This window comes from Molossus molossus, unplaced genomic scaffold (assembly GCF_014108415.1).
Source record: "Molossus molossus isolate mMolMol1 unplaced genomic scaffold, mMolMol1.p scaffold_m16_p_1, whole genome shotgun sequence".
Classification (NCBI taxonomy): Eukaryota; Metazoa; Chordata; class Mammalia; order Chiroptera; family Molossidae; genus Molossus; species Molossus molossus.
In genome coordinates, this window is record NW_023425344.1 from 164,403,399 (window position 1) to 164,423,310 (window position 19,912).

Consider the following 19,912-nt stretch of genomic DNA (forward strand, 5'->3'; position numbering starts at 1 on the left):
CGTGTGGGTGGCAACCACTCGATGTGTCCCTTTCACATGGATGTCTCTCTCTCACTCTCCCTCCCACTCTATCTGAACAAAATATCGAAAAATGTCCTCGAGTGAGGATAAAAAAAAACAAAAAAACAAAAATATGGAAACAGCAAGATTTCAGACAGTGCAAGCTCTATAAAGACAGTAAAACATGGCTGCTGTCAAAGGTGTTCTAGGGGTAAATTCATTTTTTTTTTTTTTAATTTTTTTTTTTTTTTTTATCCTCACCCGAGGACATTTTTCCATTTTTTGTTCAGGTAGAGTGGGAGGGAGAGAGAGGAAGAGAGAGAGAAAAACATCGACGTGAAAGGGGCACATCGAGTGGCTGCCACCCGCACGACCGACCAGGGCCGGGGAAAAACTGCAACCAAGGTACGCGCCCTTAGCGGGAACCGAACCCGGGCCTCTCAGGACCGCAGGCCGACGCTCTAACCACTGAGCCAAACCGGCCAGGGCTCTAGGGGTAAATTTAAATTAGCTGGACACATGTCAATGCATATAACATTTGAACTGAGAACTGAATGATATGAAGCAACCAACTACTAAAAAGACTTGGAAACACAAAGTTTCCAGCAAAGGGAAATAAGTGCAAAAGTCCTAAGGTAAAAATATACTTTTAGTGCTCCAAAAATAGAAAGAAGGCTAGAATAGCAGAAGTGTAATGGTCTAATAAATTTAATTGAAATTAGGTTAGATAGTACTAAATAAGGTTAGCGAGCTGGGTGGGACTTATGTAAGATCTTGCAAACCTGAGAGTTAAGGAGTTAGGTTTCAGTTAAAGCCAACTGGAAACTACTAAAAGTCTTAAAACAAAAAATGATATGACATAATGATGATTTAAAAATAACTCAGCTTTGCCCTGGACAGTTTGTCTCAGCGGTTAGAGCGTCCGCCTGCGGTCCAGAGAGACCCAGGTTCGGTTCCTGCTAGGGGCACGTACCTCGGTTGCAGTTTGTCCCCAACCCTGGCCATGTGGGTGGCAGCCACTCCATGTGCCCCTTTCACGTCGATGTTTCTCTCTCTTTCTCTTCCTCTCTCTCCCTCCCACTCTATCTGACCAAAAATAAATAAATGAATGAATGAATGAATGAATAAATAAATACATAAATAAATAAATAACTCAGCTTTATATGTAGAAAGAATGTAAGAGGGCAAGAAAGAAATAGAGGAGAAAAGATTAGAGTAGTAAGCCCTGGTCGGTTTGGCTCAGCCCTCGCACCCAAGGGTCTCAGGCTCGATTCCAGTCAATGGCACGTGCCTGGGTTGCAGGTTTCCACAGCCCTGATACAGGCTGTGAAGTAGGCAACCAATCCATGTGTCTCTCATAACATTGATGCTTCGCTTGCTCTCTCTACCTCCCTCCCTTCCACTCTTTCTAAAAAAAATAATAAATGATCAATGAAAGAAAAAATAAATAATCAATGGGGGAAAATTGTTTTAAAACTGAATAAAAAGACTACAGTAGTAAAACTAAAGACTATGATACTTTGGGCCAGGGTATTAACAAGAGACAAATAGAAATGGCAGACTATAAATAGACACACTGTAGCCCTGGCTCAGTTGGTTGAGCATCTTCCAGTACACTGAAAGGTCGCTGGTTCAATTCCTGGTCAGGGCATATGCCCAGGTGGGCTTGATCCCTGGTTGAGGTGAGTGTGGGAGACAGTTGATCAATATTCTCTCTTTCTCCCTTCCTCTCTCTCTAAAATCAATGAAAAACATATTTAAACAGACACATTGTAGAGAGTGTGCCACCAAGAATAGACTGACTCATACCTCTATGCCTTTGCACATATTGGTGCCCAATGATGCTTCCAAATCAGTCTGCCTAAAAACTCCCAAGTATCCTTTAAAAATCAATTTATTTTTATTTTGTTAAACCTTACCCAAGGATATTTTTTTCCATTGATTTTTAGAGAGAGTGAAAGGGAGACAGGAAGGGAGGAAGACAGAGAGAAACATCAAAATGAAAGAGAGACATTGGTTGGTTTTCTTCCATACACACCAGGACCGGGGCCGGAGATCGAACCCAAGACCCTTTTGGTGTACAGGCTAATGTTCACACCAGTGAGTCACACCAGCTAAAACCCAATTTAATTCTCACTTCTGCATAACACCTCCAATTTACCCAGTCTAATTAGTTGTTAAATAACCAATATTTCCAGAGAACTCTGATTTTATGCCTGTATTATTACTCTGTATTAATATTTGTCTTCCTCACTAGCCTAAAAAGGTGCAAAAAGCCAAGATTCATTTCTTTGGGCAACTCCTCCAAAGACCATATCACACTAAGTCTACCAAAAAACCTCCCTCCATAAAGCTCAATAAATGTTTGCTCACTTAGAGAGCTACAAAAACTGTTAGAAACTTGGTCTTCTTGATTTTCTAAATAACTTCTCCTAAATCAGTTCAGATGAAAAGATAACTCTTCAATAAAATTTTTATTCTTATCACATCTTTTTTCCCCTCACCCGAGGACATTGCATTTATCTTCAGATAGAGTGGGAGGGAGAGAGGGTAGAAGAGAGAGGAACACATTGACTGGTTGCCACCCACACAACCCCAACCGGGGCCAGGTACAAACTACAACTAAGGTACATGCCCTTAGCAGGACCGAACCTGGGTCTCTCTGGTCCATGGTCCAACGCTCTAACCGCTGAGCCAAACTGTCCAGAGCTCTTATCATTATCTCTGAAATATTAAAATAAACCTCAAATCCCATGGAAAAAAACAGATAAATAAAACTATATAATTAGCGCAATTTAATTAGTAAATACAAAGAGTAGAAATAATTACCTTATTGAAGGCAACATAGTCTGCTGAAATGTTTGTGCAAACACTGGCAATAACCTTTTCAAGTATATGGGTGCCATTTCTGGATCTCCTTTTGGCTCATTACATTCTTCTTCATCTTTGTTTGTATCTTTCTTTTTCTTATCATCTCCTTTATTAACTGGACACATCCAATCACCTGTAGACAAATACTGTTCAGTAAAATAGTGTTTTTGGAAAATTTTTCTTCCAATGAAAAAATGTTAAAATGTACCCAACTCTAAACTATAATTATCCCAAATTAACAATAACTGAATTAAAATTAAGATGTTATATCTATCAAAGGTGCTTGTAAGAATACTAAAGAACATTAGTACCTCCAATGAACTAAATCACAACTTAAAGAGATAATTTTGGATATTCCACCTGAATTCTAAAAATTATATCACAGAGGCTCTGGATTCATCTATTATGAAAACAAAAATTTGGTCAAAGTACTTCATCTACACAATACCTAACTACTCTTTATGACATTGTCATATTCCTTAAACTTTTTTTTTTTTATCATCATCACCCAAGGACATTTTTCCATTCTTTGTTCAGGTAGAGTGGGAGGGAGAGAGAGGAACAGAGAGAGAGAGAAACATCAATGTGAAAGGGACACATCAAGTAGTCACCACCCGCACAACCAACCAGGGCCGGGGACAAACTGCAACCAAGGTACGTGCCCTTAGCGGGAACCGAACCCGGGTCTCTCTGGACCGCAGGCCGATGCTCTAACCGCTGAGCCAAACCGGCCAGGGCTTAAACTTTTGATTTGGGCTCTTTGAAATCATGCAACTAAACACAGAATAGTACAGTGTTAAAGGGTTATCAAATGTACGGATATAGCCCTGGCCAGTTTGGTTCAGCGGTTAGAGCGTCGGCCTGCGGTCCGGAGAGACCCGGGTTCGGTTCCCGCTAAGGGCACGTACTTCGGTTGCAGTTTGTCCCCGGCCCTGGTTGGTCGTGCAGGTGGCAGCCACTCGATGTGTCCCTTCACGTCGATGTTTCTCTCTCTCTCTCCCTTCCTCTCTCTCCCTCCCACTCTATCTGTACAAAAAATGGAAAAATATCCTCGGGTGAGGATAAAAATAAATAAATAAATAAATAAATAAAATAAAATAAAAAATGTACGGGTGTATGTATATAACTATTTGACTTCTTAAAATAGTTCATTTACATAATGTTAATACATCTACAAAAAGCTACTTCTGTGGAATAAAAGCTAAAAAGTAATAGCAAATGGTTTAATAGGAAAGATTTTACCACTCACCTGGAGACTGAAGAATAACTACTACTTCACTGTGGCCCCTTTCCCGAGCTTTATCTAATGGAGTTTTCCCATCTTCATCTCTGAGATCAGGGTTTGCACCATGCCGTAATAGAGTCTAAAAAAAGAAAGGCATTTAATTTGAACATAACAACACTTTATTTCTTTAATATCCAACTCTGCAATCATTAGATTGCAAACACATACTTTAGATTACAGGCTAATAGAATAACTTAATTCAAGCAGATACCAACTGAAATCTCTATCTTTGCATGTATCACCATAAAAGACGTCTATTTATAACTTGAAAAAAATTATAGCGCCTGGCCACTGTGGCTCAGTGGTTAGGCGTCGACCCATGCACCAAGAGGTTGCCGGTTTGATCCCCGGTAAGGGCACATACCCAGGTTATGGGCCCAGTCCCCAGTGTGGGGCATGCAGGAGGTTCTCTCTCATCGATGTTTCTATCTCTCCCTCTCCATTCCTCTCTCTAAAATCAATAAAGAAAAAAAATTATAGATTAATATGCCTTGGTTATTAACAACTCAAAGTATGTTCATATCTAAACCTGTCATTTCTCTACTGAATTACTCCTCCCAATTTCTGAGCTACTAGGATTTAGTTTGTGATGTGGTAATCATCTTCAACATTTTCTACATATGCCAATTAAGTCAATTTAAATCAATTCAATCAGCCCTGGCAGGTTTGGCTCAGCAGATAAAGCGTCAGCCCGCGGATCAGAGTCCAGGGTTCAGTTCCCACTAAGGGCATGTATCTCGGTTGCAGTTTGTCCCCGGCCCTGGTTGGGGACATGTGAGTGACAACCACTCGATGTGTCTCTCTCTCTCTCTTCTCTCTTCCTCCCTCTCTCCCTCCCACTCTATCTGAAGATAAATGCAAAACAATGTCCTTGGGCCCTGGTCAGTTTGGCTCAGCGGTTAAAGCATTGGCCTGCAGTCCAGAGAGACCCAGGTTCGGTTCCCACTAAGGGCACGTACCTCGGTTGCAGTTTGTTCCTGGCCCTGGTTGCGTTGTGCATGCGGTGGCAGCCACTCGATGTGTCCCTTTCACATTGATGTTTCTTTCTCTCTCTCTCTCTCTCTCTCTCTCTCTCCCCCCCCTCCTCCCCCTTTATCTGAAAAAGAAATGGAAAAATGTCCTCGGGTGAGGATAATAAATAAATAAATAAATTCAACAAAACCAAGTTAAATGAAGTCTTCTAGACTGCATAATAAAATTTAGGTCTTAAATACTAATCACACAATTTACCAATTTATTTATTTATTTATCCTCAATTGAGGACATTTTTCCAATTTTTGTTCAGATAGAGTGGGAGGGAGAGAGAGAGAGAAACATCAATGTGAAAGGGACACATCGAGTGGTTGCCACTCACATGACCCAACCAGGGCCAGGGACAAATTACAACCGAGGTACATGCCCTTAGCGAGAACCAAACCTGGGTCTCTCTGGACCGTAGGCCAATGCTCTAACTGCTGAGCCAAACTGGCCAGGGCTGTTCACCAATTTTTAATGGACACTGGATTCTCTCCCCAGCACACTATAAGCTCTTTTGAACAGAGAACACATCTCACATTTTTCCTGTCAGCCTCAGAGGTAATTTTTTTTTAACTTTGTTATGATGTAATGAATGTAATCAATAGATATAGTTGACAAGTAAGTACATACATACATACACGAGTAAAATATGCAGTACAGGCTAAAAATGCCAACATGCTGGGGGAGTTTGAATCACAACAAATTCAGTATTTCATTAAATCTAAGTTGCCATAGATCATTCAATATATTACTAAGTACTGCTAGAAAGAAAAAACAATGCCAATTAATACTTAGCAACAAAGCTTGTTTTGCTTGGAACTTTTTTTTTTACCTTACTGAAAGAACCTTTTAAAAGTTAGATTTTTTTCACATATTACTTGAACAGAACATAAATTAGAAAATATAAATAAAATATACATTAAAGCCTTGATATAACAAATAAATTTGGGTGAGAAGGTCTGTTAAAGACAAAAGTCCATTATATAATAAAGTAGGTTTTCCAAATGTTCTTTTTAAAAATTAACAAATTAGTTTGCCTGTTTTTCCTTATGTAGACACATTTGTGTAATTAAAGTTAAGTATGTATGAAAAGTTTAATTTCACAGAAAGTTTTCTATATGTATTACTGTAATTGAAAATTTATACTGAACAGGTCTATCAAACTTGTGCATTCACCAGTCACCATGAGTAAACAAATACACATAGCTGGGGCATGTTTTAGTGCATGCTGGAACATTAAACAGGCATTAAAAACTGCTGCAAAAAATCATGTCACATGACAACAGAAATGCATGTGATATGGTGTGATCACATGCTAGTCATTCACCAAACACAATTGACAAGTGGTGACTCTTGGATTTAAATATGCAGACTATAGCCTGAATGGTGTGGCTCAGTGGATGAGCGTTGACCCATTCACCAAGAGGTTGCTAGTTCAATTCCTGGTCAGGGCACATGTCCAAGTTGTGGGCCAAATCCCCAGTGGGGGGCATGCAGGAAGCAGACAATCGATGTTTTCTTTCATTGACGTTCTATCTTTCTCTCCTTCTCCCTATGCCTCTCTCTACAATTAATAAAGAGCCCGGCCAGTGTGGCTCAATGGTTGAGCATCGGCCCAGGCACCAAGAGGTCACCGGTTCAATTCCTGGTCAGGGCACATGCCCAGGTTGTGGGCCCGATCCCCAGTGGGGGGCATGCAGGAAGCGGCCAATCGATGTTCTTTCACATCGATGTTTCTATCTCTCCTTATCCCTTCCTCTCTATCTAAAATCAATAAAGGGGAAAAAATTAAATAGATAAAAGTAAAATTAATAAAGAAAAAAATTTTTAGATAAATATATAGACTATAGTTGTAGATATGTAATATCTATTTATGTCAGCGAAATTACTGCAGTGTTTTTTCAACACATAGCCTATTTGCTAAAATTTGTAAAAAATAATTGTGAATTAATAACAAAAAAAAATAACCTGTTAATGTAATTATAAGCAAATCTTGGTTAAAAGCATTTTAAAATGAACAGGGTGTTAATTTTCACATATGGCATACAGACTGTAAAGTACTGCTTTATCTTCATATTCTGAACACAATTCTCCCTAATTAATTATACTTTGATTCAGAATCACCTACATTTGTGTTTCTACACAAAATGCTGTCATCTGTGCCATAAAAGCATTAGTGATACATCTTTTTTTTTTTAATCCTCACCCGAGGACATTTCTCCATTTTTTATTCAGACAGAGCGGGAGAAAGAGAGAGAGAGAGAGAAACAATGACGTGAAAGGGACACATCAACTGGCTGCCACCCACACGACCCAACCAGGGCCCGGGATAAACTGCAAATGAAGTACATGCCCTTAGCGGGAACCAAACCCAGGTCTCTCGGGACCGCAGGCCAACGCTCTAACCGCTGAGCCAAACCAGCCAGGGCAATACATCATTTTGAGAGTGCTCTTCTATCAGACAGTTTTCCATTCAAGGTACAAAATTCATTTCACAATTTTTATTCACAATGATGCAATTTCTATCTGTCCAACAGTAATTACAAGACATTTTTCTATTTGAGATGTTAAAATGGGTATGGGGGCAAGGGAAGAATATGGAGGTGTATCTTAGAATCAATTTAAAACAGAAGAACCGCCTGGATGGTGTGGTTCAGTGGATTGAGCATTATCCCATGGACTGAGAGGTCCCGGTTTGACGGGCACATGCCCAGATTGTGGCCTCGATCCCCGGTGGGGTATGTGCAGAAGGCAGCCAATTGATGTATCTCTCTCACATCAATGTTTCTGTATCTCTCTCCTTCCTCTCTCACTAAAAAAAAAAAAAAAAAAATCAATAAAAACATTTTAAAACAAGATAGAAGAACCTGTGAAGATTAAACAAGACATGTTAAATGCTTAAGACACCAGCTGCCACAGAGTTCAAGTGTCTACAGAGTACCACCTATTATAGCCTTATCAGTAACAGCAGCTATAGCTCATTGTGGGATGATGTAATCAATATGGGTTAGGATTAGGTACATTTCATTTGGCTCCTTCTCTCTCCCTCAGCCACTCATAACTACAAAATAGTATGGGTCAAAAGAAAATGGCTCATTACAATTTTTATCACCTTTAGAAGTGTTATTCTCTCTAGAAACTAATTCAAAGTGGCAGAATTCAAGCTTGAAGCATCAACCTTTCCCAGGTTAGAAAACTAAGTTGTCATCAAAAATTTTCTTATAGTGTAAAAATTACAATAAAAGCAGTTACCATCTGAGCATCTACAATGTGTTGACTACTATACTAAGTGTTTTTCATGCATTTTCCTAATTATTAGCATAATCATGCTACATATATATACATTTTATTGATAAAGCTGCAAGTCAAACTTAAGAAACTTGCCCAAGGCCACACAGCCTTTTTTGTTGATGAACACAGCCTTTTTTGTTAATGAGCTAAGACTTGAATCCAGGTGTGCCTGATTTCATAACCGACTAACATTGCATTGTGTCAAATTATTTCACAAGAAGAAGATTCTAGAGACCTGGATAATACAGTTTGGTTCAATCCTTACTATTTGACCTCTCTAAGCTTCTATTTCTCCTAATTGTAAAAAGAACTCTCCAAATTATTTTGGTAAACCGAGAGTCAAAGATACTATGACTCTTCTGCAAATAGATTATTTATTATTAAATAGAAACAACAGGAAAATGTACAGGAATACTACATTTTATTGCGCTACTATGCTGCACAGATATTGTGTTCTTTACAAATGGAAAGTAAGACGCTCCATCAGCAAAAGAATTATGACTTGCTTGATTACAATATCTACAATGTATGTATCTACAAAGTTCTTCGTTGCCAAGAGTAAGAAAGTGGAAACAACCAAGTGCTTGTCAATAAGTGACCAGCTGAATGAACTTGCAGTACATCCACAGAAAGTAAGTATACAGATGTAAAAGAGCTCTCCAATTATATAAAAGTTCTTCTATTTATATTATTAATGGAAGAAGGCAAAAATATAAAACAATGTATATACGTCACATTTTGTATAAGGAGGTAATAAGCATACAAATTTACTTTGCTTGTATCTGTATTTTAAAATGTTAAAAAGATAAATAAGAAATTAAAATTTTTAAATGCTTACCTATATATAATAGGCAAGGGGCAATGGAGTGAATGAAGATGGCATGAAAGCATGACTTAGGAGAATAAAAGTGTTTCTATCATTCTAATTGTGGAATCGTACAAATGTCAAATATTAAATTAATCATTTAAAAACCTGGACTTTACCTTTGCCACTTGAGGTCTTCCAAAGCATGCAGCATAATGTAATGATGATGATCTTTGACCTCTATTAACATCAGCACCTCTTTCACAAAGAAATTCTACCTGTAAAATGATGAAGAATCATAAAGTTGCCTTATTAATATTTCTTTTCCATTTGACTTAAAATATTAGCTTTTATTTATTAGCTTACCATTTCCTGAGTTCCAAAAGCAGAGGCCCAGTTTAATAGAGTCTGACCCACATCATCCATAAAATTTACTTCAAAGGCTAGAAGTTTGAAGCAAAAAACAATATAATTTTTAAAAGCAAACAAAATAATACCAAACTTCTCTAAAGTGGGAGTCATTTAAAGATTATTAATAATCACTAAATTCAAAGCCAATTTTAAACATTTAGATCAACTTATAAAATAGTAAATAATAAGCAAACATAAATTCTGCTACGAAAAAGTATTCTAAAATCTTTAAACCCACTGAAGAGTCACAAGGATTTAACCCTGAAAAATAAACAAATCAAGGAAAAGTAAAATTAAATAAATAACACAACTCAACAGGGTACTAACTGCTTCATGCCGTAACTATGGGAAAAAAAACTAATCCCCATCTATAATCAAAATAACACAGCCCTGGCCAGGTAGCTCAGCTCGTTAGAGCACTGTCTTGATGCACCAAGGTTTCGGGTTCAATCCTCGGTCAGGGCACATATAAGAATCAACCAATGGCCCTGGCCGGTTTGGCTCAGCGGTTGGAGCGTCAGCCTGTGGTCCAGAGAGACCCAGGTTCAGTTCCCGCTAACTGGGCACGTACCTCAGTTGCAGTTTGTCCCCGGCCCTGGTTGGTCGTGCGGGTGGCAGCCACTCGATGTGTCCCTTTCACATCGATGTTTCTCTCTCTCTCCCTCCCCACCCCACTCTATCTGAACAAAAAATGGAAAAAAATGTCCTCGGATGAGGATAAAAAAAAAGAATCAACCAATGAACGCAAAAATAAGTGGAACAACAAATCGATGTTCTCCTCTCTCTCTAAAAATAAATTTAAAAAAAAATTTTAAAGAACACAAAAGACAAGCCTGATGACCCAGAAGCATCTTTCACCAATTTATATTTTATTCATAACCTCATGAAGCAGTCTAAAAAAAAATGTACTATATATATTACAATAACTGACTTGTGTCAATTTCATTAACCTTGCAAATATTACAGTCCTAAATTCAATCTGCAATTCACCTTAGAATTGGCATGACCTTTTTCTGGCAATAAAACAGGTAAATTTCATTTACTCGTTCAACAAGTATTTACTAAGATCTTACCACACACCAGACTGGTAATTATATACATGGGGAGAAGGGAGTTTATGAAAGGGGTTGGTCATTCTGTTATCTGGCACAATTGCTAAAAATACTGTCCAAAATCTAGAAACCAGAAAATGCCTATATAATTCCTTATCTTAGTTAACTTTTTTATTTATTTTAAATGCTCACCTGAGGGTATTTTTATTGATTCTAGAGAGAAAGAGGAAGGGAGACAGAGAGAAGCACTGATGTGAGAGAAAAACATCTTTGGTTGCCTCCTGCACGTGCCCCAACCAGGATCAAATCCATAACCTAGGTATGTGCCTTGACCAAGAATCGAACCTGCAATCTTTTGGTGTATGGGACAACACTACCACTAACTGAACCTCCCAGCAAGGATTTAGTTTTCTTTTTATATTAAAAAAAATATTTCCAACCTCCTGTGTCAATTGCATCTATAAGGGCATCGGTATCTTTACTTCGAATACAGTCTATAAGCTGCCGATGTGAGCGTTCCCCAGAACTATCCAATCTCCGGAGTCCAGGGATTCTGCCTGTAGATCCAGCACTAGACTTTGGCAAAGCCTTTCGTCCTTCAAATAATAGCACCAAGAGAAGGTCAACCAAACGCATGGTATCAAGCACACATCTTTCATCACCCTGCAATGCACTTTCAATTGAATCTGGAAGCTCTGACCTCAGGAGATCCTAGAAAGAGAATGGGGGAAAAAGGAGTTTAATATATTCACATTGTACAAAAACACGTTTTTTCAAAGATTAAAAATCAAAATTCAAAAACATTCTTACGTGTGTTACTACTGGAGAGCCTCTGCAAAGTGTTGAGAGCAGACTTACAATTGTTGATACCTGGTTACTCAATTTGGAATCTGCAGCTGTGGGAGGTGCACCTGTGGTGCTGCGACCTGGTTTGCAAGCTGATGATGGTCCTGATATGGTACCACCAGCAGCAGCCATTCGAGATAACAGCTCCTCAGTTAATCCATGTTTGGCTAATGGAGCTGGATCAACACCACGACGGGTAAATCGGTCAGCTAGTGATGCAAAACATCGCAGAGCTCCATCGGAAACCTAATGATATAAAGAATATGCATAGTGATAAAATTCACCTAGGCCCTGGGGAAACCTAATGATATAAAGAATATGCATAGTGATAAAATTCACCTAGGCCCTGGCCAGGTAACTCAGTTGGTTGGAGCATTGTCCTGACACCAAGGCTGTAGTGTAGGTTCATCCCCCATTCAGGGCGTATACAAGAAGCAACCAATGAATGCATAAGTAAGTAGAACAACAAATGGATTATTTTCTTTTCTCCCTCTCCCTCTCTCTAAAATCAATCAATAGATAAAAATTTTAAAATTCACCCAAATAAAAAGGCTAGTACTGCTTATTTCAATACTAACACTATAAGAAAGGCAGCTGTAGCAAAGAGACTAACACAATTTGTCTAGAGTTTAACACCGGCTCCACATTCTAAATGTATAATAAGGATATTACATAATTGCTTAAGGCCCTATTTCCCTTATCTATAAAACGGGAATAATAGTACCTATGATTCACTGTCTGAGGTTAATGATATGACATATGTAAAGAACAGATGGACAGTAAAAGTTCCACATTAACAATTATTATGTAAAACTTTGCCAAGATAATCTATGACTATCAACTAAAAATTAACATCTGAATGTTACAAAAACATTAAAAGTCAAGTTTATTTTCTCAAATATGCTCATTCAACAAAAGTTTACACATACAAGATTTTAAATACTGCCCAACCAGTGTGGCTCAGTGGATTGAGCGTCGTCCCATGGACTGAGAGGTCCCGGTTGATTCCTGGTCAGGGCACATGCCTGGGTTACTCGATCCCCAGTAGGTGGCATGCGGGAGGCAGATGACTGTTGTTTCTCTCTCACATCAATGTTTCTTTCCATCTCTCTCTCCCTTCCTCTCTCTCTAAAAAAATCAATAAGAACCTTAAAAATAAAAGATTTTAAATACTGTGGTATTTTACATCAGTCAGAACAATCTTTTTTAAGTCAACAAAATTGTGCTGAGTCAACAAATTACGAGTATAAGTATAGTTTTAAAAATTATGCATTTCTAGCCCTGGCCGGTTTGGTTCAGCGGTTAGAGCATCGGCCTGCAGACCAGAGAGAGCCAGGTTTGGTTCCTGTTAAGGGCATGTACTTCAGTTGCAGTTTGTCCCCGGCTCCAAATGGGGTTGTGTGGGTGGCAACCAGTTGATGTATCTCTCTCACAGCAATGTTTCTCTCTCTCTTTCTCTTCTTCCCTCTCTCCCTCCTGCTCCATCTGAAGATAGATGCAAAAATGTCCTGGGGTGAGGATAAAAAAATAAATAAAATTGTATATTTCTAAAACATTTAAATTTTTAAAATAAACACTTTTTTTTTTCCTTTTTAGAAAGAGAGAGAGAGAGAGAGAAAGATCAGTGTAAGAGAGGAACATGAGGGGGTGGTGGGGGGCGGGAAGAGATAAACCACAGAACTTATATGCATGTATGCATAACCAATGGACATGGACAACAAAGCCGGGGACGGGGCAGGGGGGTGGGGAGGAGGGTGTCAATGGGGTAAAAAAGGAGATACATCTGTAACAAAAATAAAATTAAAAAAAAAAAAAAAGAGAGAGGAACACGGATTGGCTGCCTCCTACACATCCCCTACGGGGGATGGAACCATTCTAACTGAGCCACACCAGCCAGGGTGAATGCATATTACTTTTAATTTAGAATGTTTCACTGCCAAAACAGAAAATTTTTATCATAGAGATATAAAGCGAGAGAAAGAAAAGATAGAATGACCTGTATGTACAGTGTATCACAGTTATAAATAAGGGACACTATAAAATCACCTTTTGAAATCAGAGTACACAACAATAATTTACTTACCTGATGATCTTCATGTTTTAATAAACTAGACAGAGATTCCACACAAATTTCTAAAGAAGAATCTTGAGGTTCCATTTTGCCACAGAGTCTTGATACTACAGCCATGGCGGAGTGTAAGGTATCTTTATGAACCAGGTGTCCACTGTCACGAATGAAGGTAAGGACACAATTCAAACCACCAGCCTCAAAGACTGCTCCTGACTCACGAGTGCATATCAGTTCTAGCACCTACAATAGTAAAACAAAATTAGCAAAACAATACAATAAGTTCAATTTTAATTTTTAGAATCACAGAAAACATAAAGTACCCTCCACATGTACTAGTAGCCACATTTTTTAAAAGTGAAAAAAGAAAAAATTAATTTTAATATATTTTATTTAGCCTAATATATCCAAGGTATCATGTCAACACATAATACAAAAAAACTGACACATTTTATATTCTCTGATGTTTTAAATCTTTAAAATCATATGTATATTTTATACTTACAACACATCTTAATTTGGGGTAGCCACATTTGAAGTGTTTAATACTCATATGACTACCATATTGGACAGTGTAGGGTTAGATGGTGAAATCTATATGGAATACTAAGAAACTACAAGTTATATAGCAAAAGTTTGTAAAGGTTCTAAACATTAAAAACATTTTTTTCAATATTACATTATTCATCATCCTCACTCTTACTCTAAGTATCAAAACATTAAAAATCAACTTTAATTTTCTAAATGATGTTAATGTTTAAGGTGTTCTGGTAGAACTAAAGTGTTAACAGGATCCATAGATCAAACAGGCATGCCAGAAATTCAGACTTTATTATGAAAGCAAGAAAAATGTTTTAAGCAGAGAAATAATATTACCAGATTTTCAGTTAATAACTGTGGGAAATGGGGTATGAGGAGAGTGTAGAGGCAAATCTAAAAATTCAAGCATTAATATTCAAGAGGGCTTTAGTAAGGCTCGAAGAGCAGGGACAAACAGAAGGATGTAAACTAGAAAAGGACGTGACCATTAATTACAGGTGGAGTGGAAAAAAAAGGATAAAACACAGATTTCTGTCTTGAGTGACTGGGTGAAAGTTGATGCCAATTATCAGAATAAGAGTTCATGTGTAGTAAAAGATAATGAATTCAGACCTCCAGTGGAAGCCATACAACAGGACTTTGTACATGAAGTTAAAAACTCAAGAGTGAGCCCTGGCCGGTTTAACTCAGCGGTTGGAGCGTCGGCCTGCGGTCCAGAGAGACCCGGGTTCAATTACCGTTAAGGGCATGTACCTCGGTTGCCATTTGTCCCTGGCCCTGTTTGGGTCATGCGGGTGGCAACCACTCAACGTGTCCATCCCTTTCACGTCAATGTTTCTCTCTCTCCCTCCCACTCTGTCTGAACAAAAAATGGAAAAATGTCCTCGGATGAGGATGGAAAAAAATAAATAAAAGTGAGATCAGGTATAGAGTTCAAGATGCTAGGTGCATATACATATGAATGGTACTAAAGATGATAGGTGAGATTGTCGAAGCAAAGTTTAGATAGTTTTAAGGAGGTAAAAACAGAACCTTAGGAAATACTACCATTGAAGAACCATGAATAAGTAAGAATCATCTGCAAAGGACACAGAGAAAGGGAGAGCGGAGTGTAACAGACTAGAAAGTTTGAAAATACAGGTCAGTGAATAAGCAGTAGAGTAAAATCGCAGCCCTGGAAGAAACATGAAGTGATGTGATAAAGAGAGTAAGAGAGGGGAAAAGGCTCTGAATAGGAAATTGGATACCTCTTCCTCTGAAACGAGAGACATATGATAAATCTACAGACACAGATGTAGAAATTCAAGACATTACCAACTATAAACAGCAGCTCTCAAAGTGCGGGTAAGACATTTTCAGGGATCATTTAAGTCAAAACATTTTTCATAATAATACTATAATGATAATTGCATTTTCCATTATCATTCTCTCAGGAGTGTAGAGTGGAGTCTTCCAGGAGCTATGTGAAGTGTGATATAGCTAACAACCAACTAAATGCAAAAGCTTAACAATACTACTCTTCTCACTAATTTTCTATTTGTTTGGGAAATAGTTTTCATTAAAAATGTAATGCATGTTAACACATGAGTTTTTCAGATAGAGTAAAAAATATTTTAAATTTACCAGTTTTAATATCTAATATGATAAATATAAATAGATATAACTTATATAAACAAAGGTTCTTCAGGTCCTGAAAAGGACTTGTGAAGGGATCCTCAAATCAAAAGTCTGAAAATTACTGACCTAGAACAGTAAGAATCATAGAAAGAATAAAACAGGAATCAGAAGAGAATCATGTAAAATCTAAATGTGTTCACAAGTAGTTCCAATAAACTAGTGACCCAGTATTGATGTTTTTAAGGCTCCCATAAAGTCTGTAATTAGCCTTACCAGGAATAAAACAAAACAACAAAATCTAAACGAATACAGCAAAATTGTTACATCCATGGGCCCTAGAACTAGATTTCCTAATCTTCGAATCTTGGTTCTGCCACGGCTTTTAACACCCCCAGCTAGTCGCTTAATCTCGGTATGCTTAAATTTTTTTTCACCTCTAAAATAGAAATGATGTGATAGTAGTGCCATCTACCACATACAAAATTAAGATTAAATGAGTTGGCCCTGGCCGGTTTGGCTTAGCGGTTAGAGCGTCGGCCTGCGGTCCAGAGAGAGAGGGGTTCGGTTCCCCCTAAGGGCATGTACCTCGGTTGCAGTTTGTCCCCAGCCCTGGTTGGGGTGTGTGGGTGGCAACCACTAAATGTGTCCCTTTCACATCGACGTTTCTCTCTCTCTCTCTCTCCCCCTCCCACTCTATCTGAACAAAGTATGGAAAAATGTCCCCAGGTGAGGATTAAAAAAAAAGATTAAATGAGTTGGATAAACTTATGTGACATTATTAACCAATATTATCCCCCCCCGAAAATTTTAAAGCTGATTAAATGAGTTAATATACATAGAAAGTGTTTGGTACAATACCTGGCACTGGTGGTCAGTGTTAGTTGTTGTGTTGGTGGTTTTTACTATTTTCATACAAAATCACTTTGGCTTGAAAACAGGGACAACCTATCTCAAAATTATTAACGGCTACCAGAACCGAAGACCACTGAAGCAGCCAAGAAGAGCATCATCAGTGACCTGCAACTTTCCTTCAAAGATAAGATTTCTTTTTCTAAGCCGCATGGAATCTCCTTTGATACCACAAGAACTATGACTTCCACTGTTCTCAACCACTGTCAGTAAGACTGATAATGGAAATTTTTTTATTTTTTAGCACAGTATACTTTTTTATTCAAGTGATCTTCAAATAGGCCGATAAATAATTAACACTTACCTTTACACATTGCTCAGCTAAGTCTCTGCTAGTCCTGTTGTTAAGTTCGACTACAACCAAACGATTACAAAGTGCTTTTATAGCTCCATCTACCCCAACAATCCTTCGGGTGCATTCTGCAGACACATCCAGGTAGTATGTTATAGCACGGGCTGTTACCTCTAACACATTGTCTGGAGCACTTTCGTCAAGAAAGATTTTGCAGAGGGCTGGTAAGAAAGTGCGAGGAGGACATCTGTAGTGAAAGAAATCATATTACACCTAGAATTACTAAATTCTTAACATCAAAATAGTAACAAAATAATAGATAATAGATAAAACTATAATATATCATGTTTAATACTGGATTGCATGTGTATTAGGTAGTATTTCTCACATTGCTTTTAATCTCATAACAATACTCACATGCTAGTTTCATCATTGCTGAAAATATCAAGTTACAAATAGTTTAAAGTAGCAGTATTAACTTGAAACCACGTTTAAAATTCCTATTCAAGTCTAGCCGGTGTGGCTCAGTGATTGAGCGTCGACCGATGCACCAAGAGGTCACCAGTTCGATTCCCAGTCAGGACACATGCCCATTATATGGGCCTGATCCCCAGTGGGGCGACATGCAGGAGGCGGCCAGTCAATGTTCTCTCTCATCAATGTTTCTGTATCTCTCCCTCTCCCTTCTCTCTCTCTAAAATCAATAAAGGGAAAAAAAAATTTTTTAAATTCTTATTCAATACTCATCTGGAACATCAACTGCTCTATAAAACCCTCTCTGACCTCCCCAAATAGTTAGGTGGCACTTTCATGCTCCTAAAATTTCATAAAAACAGTGCCCACACTGTTTAATGTATCACTTGATTACTTTATTTACATTAAGAGTTTCTGAAGGCCAAGGGCATTCTTCAATTCACATTTTATGGGAACAAATGTTGATTTGGGGTTTAACAGACCAGGGTAAAACACAGAACAACAGCTATGTAACCTTTCTAGTCCTGTTTCCTCATTTGTAAAATAAAGATAACATCTTAACAATACCTACTTCATATAGATGTTATGAAGATTAAATGAAATGATATACATTAAACACTTAGCTCAGCATCTTGTCACCATATTAAACTAATTAACTTTCACTCCACTTCCCTCCTATAAACAGTATAACACATGCTATATAACTCTGCATAAGGAAGTTTTACCAAAGCAGAATTTTTGAGTTATCAATAATATCCCCTTTATTTTAATCAACATTTAAAATATGAAAGATCATAATTTACATTTAATAGAAATCTGAGTTATATAACACAAATACATTACTCTAACTTCTCTGCATAGGGGCTACAAATAACACAAAACAGTTTTAGAGAAATTATTTTTCCCTCCAATTTTTAGTGTGTGCATATTTTTAGCCGCTGTATGAACTTCAAAGTAACTCTGCTCTTTAAGATCTGCATAGATGATCTCAACTTAAGAGGTCCAGCAGCAGGAATTTATCACAAAGATTTTAGAAACTCTCTTGCATTCAATGATTGGCCAGCCACTGATTAAACACAGGTGGTTTTATTAATCATCAACACTTTTCTTTTTAATTCTCATCTTTTATTGAAGGAAATAAAACTTGTGCTACAGAGGCAGTGGTACCTCTGCATGACAAGGAGCCAATGGGGCTGACATGACAAGCCACAATGCTAGCCAGGGGTCCTACCATAGTGGGAGGACCCAAATCACAAAGGAAGCAGGAGGCAGCAAACATCCCCAAAACCCAGTGCAAGTATTTCCATTTGCAGAGAGCTTGGTCGTGCATTGTAAAAATAGGGACTGGTCATATCTGGCAGAGTATCATCTCAAGCCACCAAATCCATTCAAAACTAACATGTAGTCTCAGTTTGGAGATCCTTCTCTTTGACTCGATGATTCAGGGCACCAGAAGTCACTAGTAATTTTTCTGAGGAGGAAATGCTTTGTGGCCAGAACAACAACACAGTCCAAAAAAGTAATGTTTTTGGCCCCGGCTGGATGGCTCAGTTGCTGAAGCATCCTCCCATACACCCAGAAGGTTGCAGATTCTATTCCTAGTCAAAGCACATACCTAGTGCGGGTTTGATCTTTGGTCAGGAGGTGTTCAGGAGGCAACCAATCAATGTCTCTCTTTCCCTCTCTCTAAAATCAATTAATAGATCCTCGAGTGAGGATTTAAAAAATGTCTTTAAAATAAAAGTAATACTTTTCTTAGAAAACAATAGCTTTAGAATAAAAAATAAAATGTTGACATTGACAGTCCTTGAATCAAATGGCAAGAATGAATCTACCATATGTTTTATATTAAAAATAAAATTATTCATCAACATTTCTTATCTAGGACAAAAACTGCAGGTCAAAAAATTTTTAAGAGAAACATTTAGAGTAACTTTCAGTATTTCGTGGGACTATGTAATCCATATTTGCAAATTTGAGGGAAAACTATGTCCCCTGCTGTGATGAATCTCCTGAACAACTATGGTTAAAGGGCCAATTTAAAAAAAAGTTCTAGCCCAGTTGGTGTAGCTCAGTGGTTGAGCATCGAGTCACGCACCAAGAGGTTGCTGGTTCAATTGCCGGTCAGGGCACATGCCCAGGTTGTGAGCCAAATCCCTAGTGGGGGGCATGCAGGAGGCAGCCAATCAATGTTCTCTCTCATTGATGTTTCTCTCTCTCTCCCTCTCCCTTGCTCTCTCTCTAAAATGAATTTTTAAAAAATTTAAGTTCTAAACATTAGGTTCTCAGATTTTAACTGATTAATTTTATTTCTAAGAAAAAAATAAAAATGGCCTGCATACATAAAAGCTTATTTCATGTCAGCCATAATGAAAACCTGTTTCATGAACTTTTTAAATGTTCAAAAATGTTCAATAGTACAAAACATCTGTTG

The 19,912-nt window shown here is 37.9% G+C and overlaps 1 protein-coding gene across 8 annotated transcripts in view; it reads right to left on the reverse strand.

Moving 5' to 3' along the window:
• Positions 1–19,912, reverse strand: part of HECTD1 (HECT domain E3 ubiquitin protein ligase 1) — a 102,257-nt gene that overhangs the window by 61,688 nt on the left and 20,657 nt on the right. For 7 of the 8 annotated variants that reach the window (XM_036239698.1, XM_036239677.1, XM_036239687.1 and 4 more), the window contains exons 3-10: positions 17,017–17,251; positions 13,662–13,889; positions 11,543–11,824; positions 11,173–11,443; positions 9,636–9,712; positions 9,449–9,547; positions 4,121–4,235; positions 2,830–3,004 (exon numbers count right to left, since the gene is read on the reverse strand). In XM_036239698.1, coding sequence (XP_036095591.1) covers positions 2,830–3,004; positions 4,121–4,235; positions 9,449–9,547; positions 9,636–9,712; positions 11,173–11,443; positions 11,543–11,824; positions 13,662–13,889; positions 17,017–17,251 — 1,482 coding nt within the window. Of the gene's footprint in view, positions 1–2,829; positions 3,005–4,120; positions 4,236–9,448; positions 9,548–9,635; positions 9,713–11,172; positions 11,444–11,542; positions 11,825–13,661; positions 13,890–17,016; positions 17,252–19,912 lie in introns of those variants that run through there. The other variant, XM_036239706.1, reaches the window with a different exon arrangement.